The sequence below is a fragment of the Aplysia californica genome, unplaced genomic scaffold, assembly GCF_000002075.1.
Source record: "Aplysia californica isolate F4 #8 unplaced genomic scaffold, AplCal3.0 scaffold00784, whole genome shotgun sequence".
In the NCBI taxonomy this organism is placed as follows: Eukaryota; Metazoa; Mollusca; class Gastropoda; order Aplysiida; family Aplysiidae; genus Aplysia; species Aplysia californica.
The window spans coordinates 55,679-71,390 of NW_004798054.1; the positions used below are offsets into that span (position 1 = coordinate 55,679).

At 38.0% G+C, this 15,712-nt stretch overlaps 1 protein-coding gene across 6 annotated transcripts in view; it reads left to right on the forward strand.

Moving 5' to 3' along the window:
* Window positions 1–15,297, forward strand: part of LOC101845501 (protein fantom) — a 47,614-nt gene extending 32,317 nt beyond the window's left edge. For 3 of the 6 annotated variants that reach the window (XM_013088665.2, XM_035972658.1, XM_035972655.1), the window contains 8 exons: window positions 183–290; window positions 4,898–4,926; window positions 5,522–5,570; window positions 6,459–6,646; window positions 7,354–7,537; window positions 11,958–12,042; window positions 12,496–12,638; window positions 13,448–15,297. In XM_013088665.2, the coding sequence (XP_012944119.1) occupies window positions 183–290; window positions 4,898–4,926; window positions 5,522–5,570; window positions 6,459–6,646; window positions 7,354–7,537; window positions 11,958–12,042; window positions 12,496–12,638; window positions 13,448–13,560 (899 nt within the window). In that variant the 3' untranslated portion in view covers window positions 13,561–15,297. The remainder of the gene's footprint in view (window positions 1–182; window positions 291–4,897; window positions 4,927–5,521; window positions 5,571–6,458; window positions 6,647–7,353; window positions 7,538–11,957; window positions 12,043–12,495; window positions 12,639–13,447) is intronic. The other 3 variants (XM_035972657.1, XM_035972659.1, XM_035972656.1) reach the window with 2 other exon arrangements.
* The last annotated feature ends 415 nt before the right edge of the window (window positions 15,298–15,712 follow it).

Below are 15,712 nucleotides of genomic sequence, written 5' to 3' on the forward strand. Positions count from 1 at the left end.
TTCTGGGTGAAATATCAAACTGATTTTGGGAGCTGCATAACTTTCCAAAGGGAGTATGAAAGAGAAATAGTTCTGTAATAACAGGATGAATGCTGTGGCTGCTGACTTATGTACTGTTTGCCTTTTTTAATTTATTGATTTAATCTCATTTTGCTATTTTGTTATGCGTTATTTCCCTGTAGAGTACTTCCATGCACCCAAGAGCAAACCGAACAAAGTGCCAGAGGGTAAACAAAGACCCAAACCCAAAGCTAGAACTCAGCTCTTTATGAGTAAGATGAACACACATGGTGATTGTTCACAATTTTCCTTTTGGACAGCATGCCTGCTTTACTTTTTTGCTTTTCGGCTTTTCGGCACACAAAGTGATGCATGGGGTTGATATGTTCATATCTTTATTGCTTAAGAACAATTTCCTTCATGCTTTCCCTTTCAACCTATGACCAAATGCTTTTTAAAAAAATCATATGCTATGAATATGATGAGCAACTCTGTTTTAAGACAACTTGCCTTTTTGATAGCCACCTGTCTAATAATTATGAGAAATTTAATGGACTACCAATTTCAGATTTTCTCACCTGCATACCCTTTTTGGGGTTTAAATGTCACTCTCCATCAGTCATTCTGCTCCGATCTTCACTACTATTTTTTAGTTCTATTGCCAGTTTTAGGTTGTCCTTTCCTCTAACACGGGTTAAAACTGTTCTTGTATGGAAAATATAGCCTGTGAAGGAGACTGATATTTTTAGTCGCCAGATAATGCAAACATGTTGCTGTTGAAATTCAACTGTAAATGAAATAAGTGTTAGTTGGAGGAATTCAAATTGCTTAATGTCACATTACCTTTTGATAAGTCTAGCTTAAAATGGTAGCTGTTATGCCAGCAAAAAAACTACAATATTGTCTTGTATTCAATAGGTTCCTGTTACAAATGTTATGTAGTGAATGTTAAATTTTACTTACCAGACTTCCTTCAAATTCAAACAAAAAAGAGTTCACAGAATTTCTGACTATTACTATTCTCATTTTAATTTACTTTCCCCACTTTCTTTCAAAACTCCCTGTCCACTCGAGTCTCAATCAGTGTTGCCTGTTGTATAAAAGACATGCTCGTATGTTATGCTTGTTATTTGTTTTGTTCATAAACAGTCGAACCTGCCTTAACGGAAACCTGTATAAAACGGAAACCCGTCTTAACGGAATCTCCCCGCTCCCCCCTTGGTATATTCCTCTTTAATTACCTGTATAAAACGGAAACCTGTCCAACACGGAAACGGAAAGAAAAGCACGCTCAGCCCTGATTTGAAACAAAACTCGCAAGTTTGGTTCCGCTGGCTCTAAACTTTACACTATGGCCATGCCACTGGGCGAGGAAGAGGAGTAGGGGTGCAATTTGGGGGCAGATGTTACCCCATCATGTGAGCCCTGAGTAATGCAGATGGTCAGTGTAGTGTGGGTGTGAAATCTCATGACTTCCCGTGAGAGTGCTCGAGTAGCGAGCCACTGCGGAAACTTTCCTGGGTAGCCAGAAGCCAGAGGAGTGAAATTAGATTGACCAATGCCTGCCGCCCTGATCGTACGGCCAGCGGAGAAAAAAGTTCCTCGAATCGTTGTTACAATGATGGCAGTGAGGGGTGGCATTGGTGGGTGGGGATGAGGGTGGATTCAAAGGAGATGCTCAAACGTTTCTGTTTTTAATTGGTCAAAGAGTGGTCCTATGAAAAGCAAGCTTTGGTGGCAATTGGATAAGTAAGACTAACGCATGTCATTATCAGACAGGAGAGATGTGAAGTTTTGACCACTGCTTGCAAAGAAAGGAGCTAGTCTCCCTCAGCCTGAAATTCCTACGAATTACACCACCTGCTGCCAAATGATCAAGTCAAACCTCAAGGAAGAGTGGATGAATGATTGGGCCACAGATACGGCAGGAAGGAGGATGTATGGCCACATGAATAAACCACTGGTCAAAGATCCAATCAATGAGTTGAGGAGGGGAGATCAATCCATAATCTTCCAACTTAGAACACAACATGTACCCCTCAACCGAATTGGAGTAAAGCAGTCTGCTGCCTGCCCACTATGTGACTACCCCTCAGAGACAGTGGAACATCATCTGTTTTTCTGCAGAAAACTAACTGATTTAAGGGGATGTTTTCTTCCCAAGCTACCCCACACATCTAATTGCCTCTACTCCTCAAGACACAATTAGAACAAACATGCAACTATTACCGAATGGCATCATGCAGAAGAGTTAACGCTCAGATGCTACTGGATCGCTAACAACAACAACAAGGACCACTGCTTGCCGATCAGACAAGCGATCCTTGATCCCACCGGCTGGGCCTTTGAACCCCCCAACCTCCGTCTCCCTCTAAATTCCCTTACGCCGAAATTTTTTTCTGGCTCCCTTGCGATTCCGTCTTACACAGGTTCGACTGTATATATATTAATTTCATTTCCTGTTCAGTGTTGTGCACTTCCTTCTGCTGTTGTTTCTCAGTCCTGAGATATGGCTGTGGCTTTGCTTTACCAACCCTCTGGCCTCCCTGTGTTCTTTCTGGATTTCACTTGTTTCAAATCATTTAGGCAGAGGTTGCAATAATGGGGAATATAAAAATAGATGTCCTTACTTCATGTTTTTACACTGAGGCATCTGTTATTTATATAATATATAAATAATAAGATATATTTATGATAACATTTTGAGAATATTTTTTGTATTTCTTCTCCCTGTAGTATGTAGGCTATACACATTCATGGCTGAGTTAGTATTTTGTCAGCAATTGAGCCCTTTTTTAAAGTGTACTGTTGTAGACCCTAATTAGTTCCATGTCAAGGGATTGGCCTACTTGTTAAAATTGTAGCTGTGTGTGGACTGAAGTGGTAAAAGACATGAGGACTATACTACCAGTTAGGCTTAAAATAAGATGCCAAGAGATTTCCCCCAAAAAATCCAAATGCGCCCCTTACTTCGTAGAATGGAAGAGAAAAAAATGTTGTTCCCTTTTATAGACATTGGCGTGGGCGGCCTAGTGGTTAGGCTACCGGACTCGTAATTGTGAGGCTGCAGGCCCGACATTGGGTCCTTGGGAAAGACACTTTACCCGAATTTTTCTCACTTCACCCAGGTGGAAATGGGTATCCGACCATAGACAGCGAAAGATCTTGTCAGTATGTTAGTGTTTTAGGGCGAATAAATGGCTGCTTGCACTGTATGCTTCCCAGGAAGTTGAGTTTGTTTCAGAATGCTCTCAGGTCTGCTGGGGTAATAGTATAGGTTGTGAAGTGCATAGAGCTTGCTGTTGAGCGGGGATTTGCGCTATACAAATACTGTCTATTATTATTATTTGTACCTGATGTTACAGTAGTCTTAGAAGTTGAAAGGTCAGAATTTTTAAAATATAAAAAATCCAACTTTTTTGCCTACCCATGCCTTTATGCTGAGGGGCAATGTCTTGAACTCACTGAAAACTATGTTCTTGAAATTTAACTTTACTTAGACTGACAGTTTCAAAAGCAAATCTTTCTTCCAACTTTATGAAAACCTCACTCTCACTCTCTGCTATTGTTTATGAAATTTTCAGTCAGAGACAGAATGTTACAAAGGTGCAGATTCCCCACTCCCCTTAAATATTGTTTTAAGTTTTCTTTGTGGTTACTCTATTTCCAATTTCCCTTTTTCAGTTGCTCTCCCTTTTCCCTTGCTGTTCTAATAAGCCTTAGCGTTGAATCCTTCTCACATCTTTTCTCATTTACCCTGAAATATAGATTCTAAAGAATAAACACACACCTCACCAAAAAAAAAAACTACTATCATTTACAGTACAGGACTCAAAGGTTTCTAAGTGGAGTAAAGTTACAAAACCATAAGCTTTACTGAGGTATTGGATGCATCATTGTATAAGTTTGACTCAGCTGTTGAATTTACACAAACACTCACAGCCAAGTTTACTCTTTTATCAGTCACTCCTTTTTAAAATTCTAATGGGGTTTTTTTTACACTTTTATTTTTTCCATATTTCTATTTTTCTCAGACAGCAGCTTATTAAACATGAGTTCAATCTTTATTTTGATAATCAGATAATGTTCAGAAGCATAAAATTGAAACTTGTATTTTTCTGATTGTAAATGCATGCTCAATACATGTATTAGTTTCCCCACCTTCATCAGAATTCTATACATGAATAATGAAATGTATGTTTTCTTCAGTCAGTAAAGCATGGTGCTCTGCCTCCCTTTTCTCTCTTATGATTTTCATTTCTTTCATCAGACTAATATAGTGTATACCAAAGCTTGTGTTCACGTTCAAGGATTGTGTTATGTTGGGACATAATGTTGCTCGCACAAGTGCCAGCGATATTCCTATAATAATTCTTATACATTATGCATGTGTTTTTGTTGATGACAATAATATGGTTTTCTCAAATATATGGAAAAGACTACATGCAAAGCTGCCTACTGAAGCTTATGGTCTTGTCATGTCTCTGTTGCATAAAAGCAAAGAGTAGAAAAATTATACATTTCTGAGATGCAGATGAATGATGCTGAAGACAGATTTATATATTTGCAGGTGTCATTGTTATTGTTATTATGTTGTGTAGAAAATATCATGGTGAAAGTACTTATTTGAATGTCTGACCTAATGCAAGTCCTTTTAATTTCCCTGTATGAATGTGGACTCAATTACATAGGGCTTTAGTTTGTGATATCATCGAATCAAGAATATTTTTTCTGTTAAATTCTAACAGATATAATCTGTCTTTAATTTTCATCCTTTTTTGATTGAAGTTCAGAAAAATTTTTATTGCTTGGAGTTTTTCTTATCTCAAATTTCCATAAAGTTCACAATGTGACAATTGTTTTGACTTTGTTCCTCTTTTCTTATTTTCATGCACAGAACAAGCCCGAGAAACAACTCCAACTCAGGTAAGACACATGATAATGTTAAATGTAGAATCGAGTCTCATAGTTTGTATTTCCAGCTGCATAGTGATGTTTGTGTCAAAATGCGTTCTTGACTGCGCGAACTGTTCAAATCTTACAAATTGTCATCCATTATCTTTGAGGTTTTTTTAAATGTTGATCATTCTTTTGAAAATGCACCAATAATTAGCATCATCTCTAAGGGGTAAGTTGGATTCTCAGAAAAAGAGGCTCTAGAGTGCTGTCAGGAAAGTCTGATATGTTTTTAAAAAAATGTTAACCTGCTTTTTCCCCAACTCAAATTGGTCTGCTTTCATTATTAATAATTTCAGTGAGAAATATAATAATTCTTTGATGACCAGTCAGGTTCATAAATCCTTGTTTCTTTAAAGCGAAAGAGAAGAGGTGATACCAGATCACCACATAGGTGGGATGACATATTATTGATTAACCCCTAAACTCAAAGGTTTAACAATATTGCTGATGTACCCTAGCCTGAGTCAAGGAAAAATGGTGCATTTTCCAAGGATACACTAGACCAAGTTTCCTCCATAAATGAAATTTATGAATTCTTGCACATGCCCTGTATGTTTTCCAGGAATCTCCTTCCCGCTCTGCAGCAGAAGAGGAGGAGGAAGAAGAAGAAGGTGAGGAAAAAGATAAAAATACTTTAGTTCCTTTTCTTTCCATAAAGTTAAGTTTTTGTGTGCCGCCCAAAAATAAACACAGACTGTGACAGACCAGGTCACCTGATAGAAGGTGCTTTTATTGATCCTTCTGTTGGATATTTGTACTGACAGGAAATATTCTACCAAAAAAAAAAAGATGATGATTTTGCCCCCTGTTAGACTTGAGCTTTGAATCTGTCTTTTATGTTGTGCAACTGTAGCTGGTTTTGACTTTGGTGTAAAGACCTGCAGGTATTTAGAATACCATCTTATCTTTGTTAGTGATATATAATATATATATAGATCTATAACATCCAAAATAATACTCATTATCTTAAGATAACTAATATATATAATATATAAAATAATATATAAATAAAGTAAACAGATTTCTAATTTTCATATTTTTGAGTCGGTGCCTCAGAACATGATCCATGTTTTTTTTGTTTTTAAAAAATCTAATTGTCAATATTGTTTATCCCGGATGCATGCCCTGTTCTGACTTAAACTACTGAAGCTTGCATTGATGGATCGGCTCTTATATCTCGAGGAACCCTTTTTAAAATGTTGTTTATGATGAAAGTGATCTGAAATCTTGAAGACCATACAGGATTCTTGCTAAGACTACTAAGAGAGGATGTGTAATTAATCAGTGTATATATATTATTATGTTAACTTACTTTCCCAGTCCAGCAGCAACTTAAACTTGTGCCCTTCATCTTGATACCAGTAATGAGCTCACTTTTTAGTTTATATTTCTTTCTCAAAATAAACAAGTTGACCAGAAATAAAAGCACAACGGACAGTGTCAGTTGTTATAACTTTATTAGCAGTAAGTAATATATGGACTGGTTTTTCTTCTTACAGTTGAAGAAGAAATCGTGGAGGAGGTGCTGGAAGGTGAGGACACACTGATAGAGGAAGAGCAGGAGCCTGTGGTGAGCTCAGCACGCGAGTCTGAGGCGTCAGAACCTCCTGTTGTGGAGTCAGACAGTGAAGGGATCATGGTCGTACAGGAGACTCCAGCACGGGTCAAGCGCAGGCAGGCCAAGAGTGTGAGTTTCTTTTGTTTTTTAAAAAGTAAGAAAAGAGCGTGTTGTTAATTTTTCAAAATCAGATTTGTTTACAAAATGTCCTCAATATCCCTTTGCAAGAAGGCACCGAGGGCAGTATTTGTAGCCGACATACTTTTCTGGGTATTCTATATTTTTTCAAATCTACCTAAGTTTAATTTAAATGATGTTGTGTCATTTAGATGCACTGCTTATTTTGTCCTCCCAAGTTAATATTAATAGTAATGCAATTTTATAGTTGATTTGTATTTGGTAATTTGAAGCAAATCGGTATGATAATGGCTATATTTTTATATATGTAAAGTGTGCTGACAAAATGAGTTACTTCTCGGATTTCAGCCTTATGGAAATAGATACATCATGCTTATAGGTGAAGCTTTTACAATTTATAAGTATGAAGTAATAAAAGACGTATTATAGTTAAAGAATATGGCATCAATAAAAATTCTACAAATTTGACCCTCGTGTCAATTTTTCTTAAATATATCCATTTATGATTTTCGAGAAGTAACTCATTTTGTCAGCACGCCTCACATATATAGATTTATAATGTATGTAAGATGTGATATCAACAGTGGGAAGTGTGAAGAAGCCAGGTAAAGTGAAAAATTGAAATATTATATTATTTTTAATGACTGAATCTTTGTTTAAATAAAAAATTGAAACATCATATCCTTTTTCCTGTCCAGAACGACACGGTGACCATTGTGATCTCGCAGCTGTCTCTGGAGGAGGACTCCCCGCCCATGCTGGATGACAATGTGAGGCAGCTCTACGTGGAGTACTGGTTCTATGACTTGGAGTTTGTGGAGACGCCAGACTCCTTACCCAAGCCTAAGCCTCATCGAAGTATTGCTTTCAACTTCAGCAAAAGTAGGCCATAATGTTAACTTTATTTTTAAGCTGTAGCTCATAGATTTTGCTTCTGTGTTATAAAAAACAAACGGCGGAACACAGTCGTATTCTCATTCTGCTAACTGGTAGTTAGGAGTCTTGAATTCAGAGAAAATATTGTCGCATCTGCACCTGTTAACGTACCTGCATTATTTTTGGGAAAAGTACTTTTTTAGTATTTTTCCAATTCATATTGTATCATTAAAGTAAGATTGTTTTTTTTTCTAGCCAGAAATTTTTAAAACCAAAGAAGAGTTGTTTCATGTATCTTACGTTGTGTAAAGAAGAAAGACATCATTTACATCTTACAAACTTTCCTGTATTTGTAGGTCACTTGAAAAGGCAGAGTTTGATGTCTGGTAATTGTTGCATATATATCTCCTGAGACAAAGGTGTCAATTATTTGCTGAATTTATTAAAGTACAAAAAAAAATGGGTAAAAATATATAATACAGTCGAACCTGCCATGACGGTTTTTCTATTAACCGTGTAAAATGGGCACCTGTCCAACACGGCTGCGGCCACCTTATTTTAACACACAACCCCTATCACACCAAACTATAACCCCTGTCAGAGATGCCAACCACAGAAAACCAAAATGAATATTGAGATATATGAAAATGTGTATTTTCAGGGGAAAATGTGTATTCTCCACGACCGACCGACCGACCAACCATAATAGTAAAATGTTCAGGGTGTCCAGCAATATTTCCTGAAAAAATTTACTAGCTCACCAGCTCGAAAAAGGGAGCACACACGCGTACAATAAACATGCATCCAGTCAACAACATTTTAGTGTTCAATGTCGTACTGGGGTCCTGTTTGACTTAATTTCAGTCTGTTATAATATTTTCCTCTCATTATTATTATAAAAAAATTAATCATGTTTTGAGCGTTCGGAAGGGCCTAGAACAAGAACTTCGACTATCAAGAACCAGTCAGAGTGTCATGATTCATATTATGAACTGACAGACTCAAATTATAGCTCAAACTCAGAGAAGAGCAATAACTTGAACTTGAATGGATAAAGTAAACGCGTGCACTGTGAGAGTTGTACGGGAGGGCAAGATGCAGTGACACTGAAAATCTGCCCGTCTTGAACAGAAAGCTACAACTTATACTGTAGGAATAATTTACTATCACCCACCCAATGACACGCGAACATTTTATTTCAATTACACGGACTTGCAAAGTATGAAGGGTCCCAATTCCGCACACGGCCTGCACTAACGCGCGCTTTGCAGAGAGCTCTAATCAAAATTCTGAAATTTGCCTCCAAGTGTTTGTCCTCTGGTGTTGCCTTCACACCCCCCCCCCCCCTCGAGTGTACTAAAAAAAATCAATAATCCCCTCCCCTATTCCGTAGTCCTATACTTCGCAACGCCGTTACTCCCACCAAACACGGTCTTTGCTCACACGATGCCGCATTTATTTATGACGCGAATGTGCGCAGGTTTATTGACCGGTCACGATGGCGAGCCCGACAATCTAAAAATCGGACGACGCTTGTATTTTCTTTTCTTTTTTTCCAAGTGACAGCACAGAGACGAGTTCGAGAAATTTTATTTGCATGGCAACACAGCGTTTACACTGCACAACCTGCATATCAAAATAAGTTGTGTTATCAGTCTACCGCTGGCAAACTTCTCGGTGGTAACGAAAGCGAAAGTAGATCTTGATTTTCCCGATCAAGCCTCGGTGTCATATACACTTCCGTCTGCCGCCATAGCTGCCTGTTCGCGTGATAGTGAAATGTACCCTCGGAGGAGGAAAAGCTAAACGAATATAATATCACATTCGCGACCGGCAAAAATGAACTTACCGACCTTATCGGACTTGGTTTACAAATATTCCAGTTCCGCGATACTGATACTATTTTGACAAAAGATGGGACTTGAGATAATTAGGTTTACTCGGCCAAACTGGATCTCGTATTTTTCGCATTCCAGGATGTGTATTTTTTCATGAAAAGTCGTATTCGCGTATTTTCGGCAAAAAATCGTACTAAAATACGTAAAATCGTACTGGTTGGCATCTCTGCCCTGTCTTAGTCTTAGATGGCCACCTTAGTAGTTACTCTATTCTGGCCCCACGGTAAATTGCATTTTTTAAATAAAAAAATTGCAAGGTAAACCGCCTAAAAATTGCAACCTTCCCATCCCAGGCACATTAATACGGGCTTAACATTTTTAGTTTAAAAAACATGACAGTTTTGAGTACCGGTAGCATAAAAGCAGCTCAGCCTTTTAAAAAATCATGACAAACATTACAAATTCATCAAATGTTATTAACAACATTTACTAGTAACAACACACGAGTACGTTAACAATAAAGTTATCGACCAAATATAATATGATAACGCGTGACACAAAATAATAGAATCCTCAGTTTTCGTAATAACTTGTAAATGAAGGCATAAAATTTGACCAAATTTAGTACATACCGGGTACTTGGTTCTTGCAAAAATCTAGAAGTGTACATTCATGTATGAGGTTTATTCTATAAAAAACAAAAAAATTGACGAGAGATTTTCGAAACATCCTCTAAATACAAAATAAGCTTATGATCCAATCAAATCAGATCCTGTTCTATTTTTCTCTTGAAACCTTCGATACACCAGTAATCTGTATTTAGATCTATTTCTGATATTTTCTGTTTTAAAACTGGCATGGTATTGTTTTAACACTAAGTTAAATAGTAAAATACAGCAAATTTTTTTTTTCCATTTATAAACAATAGTAACACATGTACTAATGACTAATGTAGATCTAGATCATTTCTATAGCACCCACTCCCGTGTGAATGCAGCTTAAGGCGTTTTACATAACGGGGTGTTTACGCACACGGTACGTGGACACCTAGTCTCAGTGTCACGTACACAGTAACCGGGCAGTTAAGAATTCCAAATTCAGTTTTTGTCATCCGGTGTTGCCTTCAACTCCAGCCCTCCCCAGACTGTACACATTTTTTGGGGGTAAATCAATAATTCTCCCATTCCGGAGCCCTATACTTCGTAGCGCATAGACTATGACTATGAATGAACTTTGGTGACCACAACCGGTACTCACAATGTGATGCGAGAGCACAGGTTCACTGACCGGTAACGATGGCGAGCCTGAAAAGACGCGTGTATAACTTTCATTTTTTTATGTCAACAAGTGACAGCACAGGACAAATATTGGTTAATTTTCATTCTGGTGGGTTACCGTGTACGTAGATACTGAGACTAGGTGCCCGGTTACCGTGTATGTAGACACATGCATCTTGTACGAACAATATGCATGAGCGCGCACTCACACGCACACACACTCACGTACACCTCACACACGCACACACCTACTTTCTTATCACATGCGCACGCTTACACACATTAGATAAAAGCCTAGCCCAAAGAAGGCCACCTTCTCGGCCTAGCCTATGTCTCAGTTCGTGTTGTACATGATGCATTCCGGCCTGAATTTCCAGTTATAGCTTTTAGAGTACGCTCAGTAGGCTTGAGCTGGGCCGATACCATGATTTACGTAGGCCTATCGGCTCTGTGCTTGCACCATTTCGTATTAAAAATTCTGTTAAAATTATAGCGTGATGTATTTTTGCCTAAAATTGCAAGAAATTGCGGGTTTATTGCGGAACTCGACGAAAAACGTGGCCGACCGCGATTTCCTGGAGGGCCAGTCTATTACATTTTGTCATAAATCATGCATTGGCCCCTAGCGTTGTGTGCGAGCCGTCATAATCCAATCGCTTGTCGTTGTTGTTAGATAGTCCCTCCAACCGATCATGTTGTGTAGGCCCCTCCTGCTGTTGACCAATAGGTAACACATTTTCAGCTGCAGGTGAAGGAAGTGTGTGATCCCTCATAATCCATAAGCCCTGCCCAGAACTCATACACAAATCGTAAGTGAGATGAGTGGTCATTGTTTACCCAGTCTGTAACAAAGTAACAGTGGACGTCAACATGAACTTGTGACAGAAGCGTCGCTCGTTCTCTGAGTGGTGGCACAAATGTGTTTGTTTTACCATAGCACTCGGTCCTCCTTGTCTGACACATTTCGTTTTATTGTCACCCTTGCAATAAAGCAGCAACAAAATTTTTTTAAAGAGAATAAAACCCCGCGAAAACAACAACAACAATGCGGCTACCTTCAGTTGGGACCTCAGAATGGAATGGTTTGTTTTCTTCATCTTGATCAGCCCTGCCTAAGAGTAAGACGGCCACCTGTCTTATACGGCCACTTTCCTCCTTGACAATGGGTGGCCGTCTTACACAGGTTCGACTGTAATTTAGTACAGTAATTTGAATTTCAGTGGGTGAAGATGAAAAGGATTATATGTATGTTGTGTAATGTCTGTTTGTACAATTTATGTGATTTAACCCAACATTTGCCAATGATTACAGGTATTCCAGTAGATATGGAAAAACATTACGAGCGCCGGAGACATTTGGCAAGCATGCTACTTCCTAACCATCAGGATCAGGGCAGGTGAGAAAGCTTCAACCACATTAGAAATATTAGGGGAAATAAAGTCTTTGGTAAGATGATTCGATGGAAGTTAAACAGTGTTCTGTCATGGTGTGGAAGAGGAACCTACTGTTTCAGTCATCAGTCTTTTACAGAGTGTACAAACTCACACAGCGAGGCTATGTTCCTATAGAGTGCATGTAGTGGCATCAAATGTAGCGGATCAGGGGTTATCGTGGTGTATATTAGTATGTGTGAAGGTTAACTTGGAACAGTCATGCCTTTATTTGTTTGAATATTTATAAAGAGAAGCACACAAACTAAATGATGGTCTAGGAAAAAGCAAGTGAGGTAGACAGAAATAACAGAGGTAAAGCCTACAACAAATGGCACCTTCCCAGCCACCTACATCTTGCTTTAAACAAAATTCTTGTGAACTTGTTAATAAATTTATGCTCTGCCTTGCCTGAACAGACTGAAATTCACTGTGGTCAGTGAGCCGCCACAGACAGAGAGCCTGGATGAATCTGTCAACTGTGAGGAAGTGGGAGTGGCTTATGTCAACTTTCAGCAAATGCTGCGGCAGGGCAAAGACATCATTGATGAGGATATTGACAGTGAGTTGTGCACTTTTGTTTTTTCAACCTTTTCCTCATATCTTTTTAGGATTAGAAAAATCTTCTTCTTCCCTCTTGCTAGAGATCAAGAATTTGAATCATGTACGATATGTATCTCACAGTGCACTTCATTTTACGTACGTGACTGTTTTATCTTTAGAATGTAAAGTCATCCCTTGCCTGACAGGTATCCAAATGCTGTTTTGGAAGGTTGTGTTAATAATATTATATTGACAAGAGTAGCTTCAATTTTTGGGTAGGAATTAACTTTTAATTTTGCCTGGATGTTGACCTGAAGGGCCTACTATTTCAATTTGTAAATTTTGAACTGCCAATGAATCTTTATGAAACTATTCTATCAGTACCACTCAGGACCTCTGAAATGTTTCGTCCTCATATGATATCTGAGAAGACTAGGTGATTGATCCCACCTGCCACTGGGATAAGGGAAAAACATGAGAAGAAACTTGATGCCGGCTGGGATTGAATTCTAGACCTCTGGGTAGACAGGTGACCACCAAACCTGCTGAGCTACTGAGCCCCGTGCTAGAAAAATTAATTTTAACATTTTTCTTTGGGTCACAATAGTTATTTGCTTGTACTTTAGTTATTTGCTTGTCAGCCTGGGTTGGGGAATGGTGAAGAGCCATCCAGGGTCATAAAAAGGATACAAAGTAAGGCTTTCTTCGGTTATATCTCCCTACTTGTTCTAGAACTACTGGGATTTTTGCAAAGTGTTTTTTATGCTTTTAACATGTTTTGTACGGTGAAGAAACAGAGTGTATTGTTAAATGAATTTCTTTTTTCAGTTGTGGATTGCCATGATGAGAGCATCTTGGTCGGTCAGCTAAAGTTGACTGTGGAATGTGTGGAAGTTCTGAAGGCTATCAAAAGTGAGATACAGATTGAGGAGACGTACTGATCAGCAGCACTGACAGAAAAATTCTGGCTTGTCACATAGCTCTTATTTCCTTTCCTTTACTTTGTTATCAAATTTGCACTTTATGTTTAGAAAATTTTAGTGAAAAAAATATTGTAACTCTTTGTCAAAGCGAATTGATAGATCCACATATATATGGATAGTTTCAATTCATAAGAGAATCAACAGAAGTGGAATTGTTTTTTTACTCCTTTTAGTATGGACTCACAAACTAGAAAATAAATGTGATGACTCGAAATGTCAATGGTACACTCCCCTCAACCCCAAATCAACTGCAATGAAAATCATGTTCAGTTTCCTATCTTATTTTCTATAGATAGTGGTCAGGGTACACAAAAGAACAGACCTCGTCATTTCAATTTCAGCAAATTATTTTTATTCTAATTTCTTATCAGTCTATTGTAAAATGCTCAGTGATGGGTTTACAATGTTTGGACCCACTCAGCCTTCAGAACCCCAGATCTTAAGTCTTTAAAAGAAATATTTTATTTTGGAATACTGGAAGGCCGTAATATAACAAAGTGATATACACTGCAGTGTAAAGCGGAGTTTTCCAATGGTAACGAGCAATTCATATAAAAAACATTTAGTAAGCTTGTCTTTGTTCGCTTCCACAAGAAAGTGAATTGTGCCGTAGCTTTTTAAAGTGGATTGGTCTGTCCACTGGGGCTTTGAAGCAGCACAATTACAATCAATTAAAAAGCCTGTGGAGAATTAATGATTTGCTTGTGGGGTGCTTTGTGATGTATTTCTGGCTAAAAATGGAAGCCTCTAATTTCTAAGACACAGTTGTGCCCCTCTTTAGAATCTGTTTCAGACTTGCCTTCTATCACATAGGCATATATCACCAGTGTCAGTTGATGCTGGTTTACGTGAGAGAGAATGCTAGTCGCAGATCAGTAGGCCTACATCACGTTTGATATTTTCAATTTTGAATATCCATTTGCCCTGTCTTTTATTCTGGGTAAGCTGGAGTATTAAATGTAGCATAATTTTTCCCCACTCTATGTTCATGTTATTTATTGATAGAGATATCTAAAAATAGCTACATTTAAAAAGCAGTCACAGCTATTACCGTTAAACGAGGTTAAAAGTGACCTATCGAGGCGAAATGTGATGTTCTTATAATTCAGACGTATTTGCAATGAGATTATATATGTATAATTCATAAAGAACAATTGAATCAGCTTCTAATTTCTAAACTCTTTCACAAGATAAACTACTGGTAGTATACTCTCCATAAAGGTATAGAGAAACATGCAGACTGGCTCATGCATCATTTCTCGCAGTTCATCACTACTATATCGTGTACATAAATGAATATATTTTGTTACCTACTGCAGTTTTCATTCGGTTCTAATAAGTAATTTAATTCTCGTACAAATCTGTGATATTCGAATGAAACTGGTTTATATACTTTGACTAAATAAAACATGTTTTTCCTTAAATGGTTCTAGTAGTAGAGGTATTGTCATGACTGTCTGTGCATCCATCATGTGTGATGACTAGTAATTCTATTTCACTGTTGTATGTGAGTATGAGTAGTGAGAAAAGTCATACATGTATGAAGTTAATTGAGCTTTGACTACATCACAATCAGTGTCCATTTACAGTACAAGTTCACAAACTATGGAAGCAAATGGATTGTTGTCACTCTTGCGTTGTGAACACAGGGTCATGAACATATAAATTAAATAAATTGATACCGGTATACTCTTACACTGTGTGCTTGTTTTTCGTTTGTTAAAAACTTTACAGTTACAGCCTATTAAAACCAACAGTTACAGTCAACTACGGACGAGTAGATGTCATCAGGGGAGTGAAAAATAGATCAAGTCATCCAAAATTTATCTTAACCTGTAGGAATTGTAAAGAAGAAGAGGTGCTGGGATTCAAAGAAAAAATTACTTGACCAAAGATCAACTCAAGAGAGTTCAACACAAACAGAGTTGAGTGTATTAAGGGGAATTTTAGGCCATAAGCCATGGTGCTTCCCTTGCTTTTATTGAAAGGATCTGGCCTCACAAGGAAAAACCTTTTCCTCTCAGCAATGGCAGTAGTAGCCTCCAGCATTTTTTAATGGAGTGGCACGGTTTAGCAGTTTTACGGTCCATGCCCCCATGGAAACGATTTA